The 9895-nt window shown below is 36.7% G+C and overlaps 1 protein-coding gene across 1 annotated transcript in view; it reads right to left on the bottom strand.

Annotated features, from left to right (window-relative positions):
- WWC2 (WW and C2 domain containing 2) overlaps positions 1-9895 on the bottom strand; it is a gene marked incomplete at its 5' end in the record, with an annotated part of 56820 nt that overhangs the window by 24095 nt on the left and 22830 nt on the right. Inside the window, 4 exons of the mRNA XM_010177974.2 lie at positions 2976-3218; positions 7826-7899; positions 8882-9028; positions 9700-9829. Of these exons, the coding sequence (XP_010176276.2) occupies positions 2976-3218; positions 7826-7899; positions 8882-9028; positions 9700-9829 (594 nt within the window). The remainder of the gene's footprint in view (positions 1-2975; positions 3219-7825; positions 7900-8881; positions 9029-9699; positions 9830-9895) is intronic.

Genomic DNA, 9895 nt, shown 5'->3' with positions numbered 1-9895 from the left:
CTTTCCTATCACTTTACTATTTATCATCACCTTCTGCCTTCTTTTAAAGCCTAAGCTATCTTGCTTTTCCCAAGCAAGAGTGCTATTCACTAACTCTTTTGTGGCTTTTCAATGGCCAACTATCATTTTATCTTCAAGGAAGAGGCACAAAAATTGCTGTATGTGTTCAACTACTAATAGCAAAAGGCAAGAAAGAAAATTAAAAGCTTACGAACTTCTCTGACTGGAATCCTTAAAACAGACGCCTACAGTTGCTCCACTGAATTTGTGCTACTAAACTAAAAGATTTGTTTGGAGTTTTTTTTCTCCAAAGCACAAGCCAAAGTTTGTTTTCCTTTATTATCTTAAGGAGGTTGATAAAATGTAATTTATCCCACATAATTTAGCTCCTGAAAAAAAATTCTTTCCTGGATGTAATTTGATCTACTACTAATTGAAGAAGTAGTATTAATGCCTGTAGGTAAATTTCAGAAAGATATTAGTCACACATCACAAGCATAAGCTAAATGATTAAATCACTCCTGGAAGTTCCAAGACACACAGGAAATAATTTTAATATCTCACAACAAACTGAGATTCAAGGAAGTTTTTTTTTCATTCAACATTAGGGCAAATTACACAAAAAACCACCCCAAAATTTTCAAACAATGAACTTTCCTTCTTTACAGTATAAGCAGGAACTTGTAAACACCTGAACAGCCACCATGTTATCTGTTCTCACATGGGCCTCTCTCAATCTCTCCTGTTTGCACCCCTCCTATGCAAATTAACCTACTACTCATTGCAGGAGCAACTTGAGTGTTAGGGAGATATCTTTCTCCAGTTCTGATCTTAAACCCTAACATTGCTGAGAGTGGCACAGAATATTTAAAAAAATATATTATAAAGTTAAAGTGCAGATACCTCACCTTTCAATGCAAATTTATGTGGACTTGTTTGTTACTTGACAGGCACAAGAGCAGGCATCAGTTTTGTAGGCAACAGCACAATTAAGTAGTTAAATCATGCATCTGTTTAAATGCCTGTGATTACTTAGAAGATTTTGCCAAGGACTAAAGCAGTAATGGAATATCCCTGACGTGAACGCAGAGGCAAGAAAGTAGCAAATAGTTCTCAACAGTTCCACAATCCAGATATTTCTATACAGTTGCTAGAAGGCTTCTTAAAGCAGTCAGAGTATGCCCTGCCTCTGCTTTTTTGAAGCTGATATGTTATGATTTATACCCTCCTTCTGTAAATTGATTCTGAGTACATCTACTAGTGGCAATTTCAGCATCCTACTCCAAAATAACCCAGGGCTATGCTATAATGTCAGAGCAAGTCTTCTATTTCTTCCCCCTTCAGAAAAAAAAACAAAGAAAAAACCCTAAAAACCCCCCCCCTCCACCACAAACAAAAAACAAAACCCAACAAAAAAACCCCCCACAAAACAACAACAAAAAATCCACAACAAAAACCCCTTGTCACATGAAGCTCTGACACAATTGGTACCTCCTTATACTGTTGCTTCATTATCAGTACCTGTGGAAACACTGGAAACCCAAGACATTCATGAAACTTCATGAAAGAAAATAGCAATGCAACAACAGTGAAGACGGTGTGGCTGCTCCATGGATAACGGAGAGGAGAATCTTCTTCATCTCCAAGAATTAAAATGCTGATGGTTGATGAGCTACAATTAACTGTATTCTTTTCTCAAATTATCATTTCAAGAAAAGTTTCACCATCTAAATCCTCCTACAAAATGAAAATTTTCTTTATGTTTACAGCAGACACACCAGAAATAATCCTCAAAACAGCTTAATGTGAAAGAACTGATGTGCTCTGAAGTCATCAAGGGAGACAGTTTTAATATCATGAAGAGTTGTATGTAGAAATTCACTGGAGATTCACTGGAATGGCAAAAAAGCAAACCGGAAGCCACCATAAATACTACCTCCGCCAGCACTGTATGACATGAAATTTTACAGTAACCTCAGGAAGAAATTCCACATTTTCAGGGACATAACCTTTCTTCTAAAGCACATTTGGATTATCAATATACTGCAGTTTAAACTATTAAAAATTGTACAAATAAGTTTAGAAATCATGCTTAATACACACATATGTACTTTGTAAACAAAAATTTCCTTGCTACTCGGCTATAATTTAGGACCCAACTTCTAATGCCATTAACAGGAATTCTGCCATTTAGTGAAACTGGAGCAACAGCCAGTGTTTCCTCACAGAGGGAAGTAGGAAAGTCTTACAGTGCTGATTGTATTACTTCAGTAAGGCATACTACACTGATACACGCAATGACATTTTGTGGTTATTGCATTTTATGTGTGCTAGAGGTGCCCATATATTTACTTCCACTTACAGCTGATGAAAAGTCCATTTGTGACAGTCACCTTTGATTTTCTCGAACTCTGAATCTGGCTAAAACTATTTATTGTGGGAGCTGCTTCAGTTACCAGTTTGGTAGCAGCAAGTTAGGAAAGTTTTGTAGCAATTATACTTCTCCTCTGAACTCTTTTTTTTTTTTCCCCCCCTCTCTGTTGGTTGCATTTTTGTATGTAATAAAACTCACAATGAAAGGCTTCAGATGTTGCAACAATCAAGATAATCTTTGTAACCTGAGTTCAAATAGTTTACAGCTATTATCAGAAACGAGTGAATGATGTATTGCCCTCCTGCTGGTATGCTGACATTCCTCAGTTATTTAACATCTGTCACAGGCGTTTTCATGCTGGTAACAAACGCAGAGCAACTGATATTGCAGAGCATATACGGGGTGTTCACATTCTCTCACAGCACAGAAGACTTCTTTGTGTTTCTGCCCAGTGGGCTAATAATAAATTTAATTAAGATCTACACAGAACAGTTACTGAAGGAAAACAGCCCATCAAGGCATAGTTCAGGGTCTGTATAATGAGTACAAAGGTTAGATTGCAGAAAGCAGTGTTTAATATTAGCAAAAGACAACCCCTTACCTTTCAGCAAGTGCTTGACTGGGTGTGCTTTTTACAGACAGCAGCTCTTCTTCAAGCCTCTTCCTTTCTGTTTCTAGCTGCTCTAGCTCATCTTGAGTACGTTTGCGTGGTGTAATAAACTGGAGTTCCTTTAAAAGCTCTTCTTTTTCATTGATTAACATCAGTTTTTCCTTTTCCACATCCAGTGTCCCAGGCCAGGCTTCACTATCGAGCTTAGAGAGTTCGATCTTCAAGTTAGCCATGCTAAAATAAAACACAGCAGATTTATCTGAGCCCAGCACAGTGCATAAATCCCAGCAAAGAGAGAAGCAATACAGTATTTTGAAAGGTATCAAGATACAACAACATTTTCTACCCAAAGTCATACTTTTAAGTAGTTTTGCTTCACAAGGATGCAGACTATGCCAGAAAAGCAGGCCACCAGCAATATGCATATGCATTAAAAACTAGTTACTCCTGTTCAAATACTAAGTTGAAGTAAAGTCACGTAGCTAATAAAAGCTTTACTGAAAGTAATCTGTCTGGTAACATAGTAGTGGTACTATGCTTTACTTATCTAGGAGTATGATGGATTTCTCCTAAGCTGTTGGAGGCTGACTGCTCCTCAGAAACACCAATGACCATGGTGAGAGAACGTGCACCACAGCAAAGTGCTCAGCAGCATGCACGTATGCAAATCTTAAAAGGCAAAAGCACTGTTCTTCTATAGGATTAAAATAAAAGGTAATAGGCAAGTGGCCACCTAAAAAGAAAGGAGATTATTAACTCAAAAGCTTGAGTTTGTGCAACTGCTGTTCCCACTGCAGACATCAAATCACAGAGTTAAGACAGCCAAGACTTGGTTATCCGCACACATTGCGCACACACACGCATGTCATGGAAGCAGAAACTCCCCTACGTTACTGCTGTACTACAGGCCAGTCCTGATCAAGACAGGTTATTTCCAGTGTTCAGGCTCCACAGTCATTCTGGGTTCAGCAGCACAGTTTTAAAAGTGCAAGTTTTGCATTAAAGACTCATTGTCCACTGGGAAAGCCTAAAAATTCCTGTCATAGGTGTCACATATCTAACAAGAGGACAACTTTCAGTCACTTCTAGCCTTAGCCACACCTGAGCCAGCTGCATAGCTAAAGATAAGGAAGCTCTGAACTATGCAACAGCTCCCAGCCTTCTGCACCTCTTTCTTGTAGGCTGGGAAAAAGGCCAAGAAATTAAAAGTCAAAATAGAAAGATGTTCCCATACAACCTAGGGCAAGAGGAACTGATCTGCTACTTTATTTGTAACTGCCACAGTTAAACACACCTAAGTCAGCTCAACAACTGGAAAAAGTCTGTGCAACTTCAATGTTATGAGGCACTGCCTGAGGTAATGACGCTTGCCATACCTTCATAATACCCACAGATAATTGGGTATGTATAATCTTTCTGCAGTTCTGACAAATTTGTGGGAAAAGGTTTGTTTTTTTTTTTAATTTCCAGTTTGTTTCCTGTGATTAACAAAACTAATAATATCATGCTTACTTTGCATCTCCAGTATTAATTTTACAGTACATTAAGACATTTATTTATGGTCAAAGCTAAGAATAATTGATGTTGAATCTAACTATCCCATTACTTATACTAGAAGCTTAAGGGGAACCATCCCCCTTTCTTTTTCCATAGGTAACATTTCCTTCCTATCTGCACCTCAATATAGAAACAGCAGCTTCGAAAATGAAAACTCCCACCAAACCCCTGAAAGAACAAGTTTGATTCAGGGTATTTTCACAGAAAAACAATGTAAAATAAATAGAAACACTATCAGCAGTGCCACCATAACCAAATGGTGGGATGAAATGAAATGAAGCATTTCAACTTCTTTTGCAGCTGTTACATATATCATTTATATTCAACAGTCCTTTAGAGAAACAGTACTCAGAGGGAAAACAACCGAATAATTTCAGATGGATAATGAAATGTTAAGACTTTCATCTCCAGGTCACTGGTTCTAGCTAACCTTGTTCTGAAAGTAGCTGCTACCGACAGCTGTTTGATGGCTTGTGGGATGAGATAGTGGTCTCCAAACAGTTATTTCGCTCCCTCTGCTATAGATAATTCCCTGCTACTGTAACTGATGCTCTTTTCAGCTGCCTCATCAGACAGGCAAAGGACTAGATGGATATGAAAACTGAACTGGTCTCACTTTTTCGAGGAAGTCCTTGCTCAACAGGTCAACAAGGAGCATTAGCCAGATCTTCACCACATCAGGATAGGACTGTCAGTATGCTATATCAGATCCCTTTGAATAACAATTGCAACTGAATGTAGCATTTTTAATATCAACATTCCATCTCTTCAATCCATTCTGCTGGCTAAGCAACATAAAATATGCAATGTACAAAATTATCTGATCATTCTCTAGTAGAGAAGTTCACTTACAAGATCCTCTCTTTCTCTTAGTTATTTTAACACAAAACAACTAAGAATTTGCACATTTAACATGTCAGAAAAGATGGTCAATACTTATTAAACTATAGTGATTATTACAATGAACATAATAATTAGGAGGGATGCAATTAGGTACTGAACTTTATGTGCAAAGTAGTATGTATCTTCATTATTCCAAGATATGTACACTTTATTAAGTTTACCCTGTAGTCACTGATAAAACCAGTATGTGCAAAAACTTTAAAGACTTTAACGGTGTCTTCAAGGCATGTGATTGTCTTATTTAAAGGTGAAAAGAATATTTATTACTGGACAGTTTTCTGACAAAACTGAATAAGGATACAATTTAAAAGGAGATAATTTAACCTTGAAACACACTAATGTTATATAGAACAAATAGTTATGCAAAGGCAAGTGCATGAGCTAATGAAACTTTGACCTACATTCTTGGTTAATTTGAGAGAAAGTAAGATCTTGTCCTGCAGTACTGCACACTCTGAACACTGTAATACTTGTTTGGTTTTTTATTTTAAGGAAGAAGTGGTAAATTGACTCTTAATGAATTTTTTTGTTCCTACAAAGGAGAGATAAAACACAACACTGAGGCTTCTTGGTATCAAGACATACTCAAAACAGAGAATGATCTGGTTTTGGATCAGTTACTCCTATGAAAAAATGTCACCTATCTTCATCTACAACTAATATTGGGTACATGATGATTCTGAGCCAAAATCATACATGTTCAATACTGAACAAACACAATAGCCTTAGCACTCTTTGTTGAATGCATTGATTATATAATAATAAATTATAAGTTTATAATTATAAGTTTATAATTAAGATTATAAGTTTTCTGATCCGCAATGAGGATATAAAGGATAACTGTTGTTACTGGCAAGGATGGTAGTAACTACTACTATGTATGAGGAGGGTACATATTTGAAATTAGGCAAAAAAAATGTTAGTTGTGCAGCCTCCTGCCTTTAAAACATAAAAACTAACTATACCTTTACTTTCTACCTGTAAGCTGCAAATTTCTTTTCCTACTTTTCTAATTGACCATGCCACAATATTCCAACTGAAATACTACTTAAATCTCAGATTAAATGTCATTTTAGGCAGTTTTCACCTGGGGATAAGTGCTATTTTTTATTTTACTGTCTTGTTTAGTTCTTTATAGTAAAAAAGGAACTTTGGGGGGATAGCAAACACACACACACACACACTTCTAAAAAAAAAAAGAAAAAAAAAGTAAATATTCCCCTGATGCACCAGAAGACGTAACCATAATCCTGAATGTTCTTCTTTTTGATGCCCATTCCTTAAGTGCTGTGGCAATTCATCAAAATGGCACTGTTTTCATGAGCAATCACTGCAGAACTTTATTTGAAAGGCATTCCACATTCATCAGTGGAGCAGTTCCCAATTTCTTTTCTCAGGTTAAATTCATTTAAAAAAAAACCACAAAAAACCAGCAAAACAAAACATAGTGATAACAAGTATTTAAAATACAAAAAGTCCCAGGGAAAAAAATTAATAATTAAGCCTACTAAACCTGCACTGAAGCAACTCTAAAACTGAAGAGCTTTCAGTGGCATAGTAAAATGAAATAATGATCCCAAAGAAGGATATAAAGGACATAAATGACCTGGTGACTCCTTTCAGCAGAAAGCCAGCTCACTCTATTCTCTTAATCCAAAGGGCAATGAACCTGGTGAAGGGTCTAGAGAACAAGTCTTATGAGGAGTGGCTGAGGGAACTGAGGTTGTGGAGTCTGGAGAAAAGGAGGCCGAGGGGAGACCTTATTGCTGTCTACAACTATCTGAAAGGAGGTTGTAGAGAGGTGGGTGTTGGTCTTTTCTCCCAGGTGACAAGCAATAGGAGAAGAGGAAATGGCCTCAAGTTGTGTCAGGGGAGGTTTAGGTTAGATATTAGGAAAATTTATTCACCGAAATAGTTGTCAAGCACTGGAACAGGCTGCCCAGGGAACTGGTGGAGTCACCATCCCTGGAGGTATTTAAACGATGTGTAGATGTGGTGCTTAGAGATGTGGTTTAGTGGTGGACTTGGCACTGCTAGGTTAATGGTTGGATTTGATGATCTTAAAGGTCTTTTCCAACCTAAAGGATTCTGTGATTCTATGAATCCTAGAACTGTCATTAACTCATTAACTCATCACTGTCTGCATTTTCTTTCTTAGCACATTCAACTTAGTATTAAATGTAAAACCTAATGCTGAATAGCACCAGCTGCTCCTGAAAGTCTGCTTGCATTCTGAAGGAAAAGCAACACTGCAGCAATACCCCCAGTGCCACCAGAGAGCTGTCCACTAGATGTCACTGCCAGCACAATATTAGTGCTGCAGAGCTCAGACACCTTCCAAACTCAAGACTGTAACTTAACAAAGCAACTAACCCCATTACCTTCTTTTTGCCTCTTCATATTGAAGACTTAATCTGACCTTCTCTGCTAAATTTGATCTACTTCTTGCTCCAACCTGTTGAGAAAAAAAAAAATAAAAATAGCCTTATTACTGTATAAAGCTGTTAAGTGAATCAACAAAACCTATGCACAGGCTAGAAAAATAATGACTTAAAAAAAATAAAGCCACACCCACCTGCAGCCACACACTTGCTGTTACACGTCTAATTAGGAATCTACTCAGATGTACACCACAGTGATGCTTTCTTTTGATTCAGTTCATCTATTTTTAACTACTGTACTACCAATTGTCCATATTCCATCAGAGTAAAGCAAGAGCATTTTCAAAGAAGTATTGCGGCGATTGCACCCAAAATGTTGATCTCCTACTTTGAACTCTGCTGAACTCAGAACTAAATCAGTGCATTTCAAAGTGAGACTTCAATAATTTTGCTACAAAATACAGACAAGCCTAGCTCTTTGTTTGGAAAACCTTGTACAGTCTCTTGCTTATAAACTTAGCTCTCAGAACTTCAAAGAAGATACCAAAATTAAGCACCGCTTTCTGTGTATGTAAATATACCATCAGTGAAATGGAGGTGGTTTTAATGAATCACTGAACAACTACTTCCACTAACAGTTTTTGACCTGTGTGAAATGAAATTGCACATTTAAATTCTGGTATCTTGTTTCTGATAATTAAAAACATCTTCATATTGAATTAAATCTTTAAGGTGAAACATACCCTAATAGACGGATCCAAAAAAATACTATCTACTTACACTCATCTTCACTGTACTGGAACTACTTGATCAAATATAATTGTCATAAATGCTTCATGCCAAACATATAAAGCTCATCTGAATCTTGATTTAAATTTTAAGAGAAAAAAAAACCCAAACAAACAGATAACTGATTCTAAGTAATTCTCTCTTAAACATGTATATTTATATATACACCTGCCAGCAACAGTAAACAACCATTTGATTCCAATTCCATTAACTGCAGCATTCTCATTCAATTTCTCTTTACATTTGACAAAATGGAAAAAAGCTCACCTCACCAGAAATGTCAGTCTGAGACCCTGTATCCAGAGTTTGTCTGGGAAAACATAGCTGGGAGTTTACAGAGCTGGAACTCAAGTCTGGCTCAGATGTCCCAATGGTCCGGTCAAGACTGAATTTCTCTCTCAGCTTTGCAAGACTCTGTCCAGGAAACGGAGAAGGAGGTGATGTTAAAGTTCCTTTGTACTTTACTGGTTTATATCAGTTTATCTCCAAAAGATGTTTTCATAAGAGACTCCAATGTAAAAATTCTGGGTTTATTTCACATTAAGCAAACTATCCTTTTAACCAAGCAGTTGGTAAGTGATACAAAGGGTGACCAACACCTGTGACAATACAAAAACTACTCAAGTGGTTTTGTCTCTTTTTTTTTTTTTTTTTTCAGCTTGGCAACTAATTAAATATTTGTCTGATTTAAAAAAAACCCCAAACAACTGCTACTAGAAAAGGAAATAGGGCAACTTAGATCTGGAAAACTTTCACTGAGTTAGAAAATGGCCATGCATCTCAAAAACACATCTCTCAATTTTGTCCACTTAATATTTTAAATTGTGGTTTAGAGGTAACATTTGCACTGTACCTTACATACAAGTTCATAAATCTATATTCTGTAACTGACATATAGTGACTTTTGGAATTAGAAAAGCCACAAACTTCAGTTTCTACATCTGAAAATTGATTTTAATACTAGTTTGTCTCAAAGAGTTTTGAGGATCCCTTTAAAAGTATAAAATACAAAGAGTTTATAATCAGGAAAGTTACTCATGTTAGAACAAATCCACACACAATTTTATGTCAATCGTTCAAAATACCTTCATTAAGTCTTGTTTTTCTCTCTCCCCTGAACTTATTGCCTTTCTGATGGATTTCAGTTCAGTCAGGATGGCTTTGGCCTCACATAGCTCATACCCACTCTGGCCTCCAGACATTTTTTGGTCAATTCTGTGGAAAGAGAGAACATTAATACTGGATACAGAAAATACTACTAACATCTCTACTGTTCTGCTT

The sequence above is a fragment of the Antrostomus carolinensis genome, unplaced genomic scaffold (assembly GCF_000700745.2).
Source record: "Antrostomus carolinensis isolate BGI_N321 unplaced genomic scaffold, ASM70074v2 scaffold26891, whole genome shotgun sequence".
Taxonomy (NCBI): domain Eukaryota; kingdom Metazoa; phylum Chordata; class Aves; order Caprimulgiformes; family Caprimulgidae; genus Antrostomus; species Antrostomus carolinensis.
Note: the sequence above shows the minus strand (reverse complement) of the source record. Positions and strands in the feature narration are given on the sequence as shown.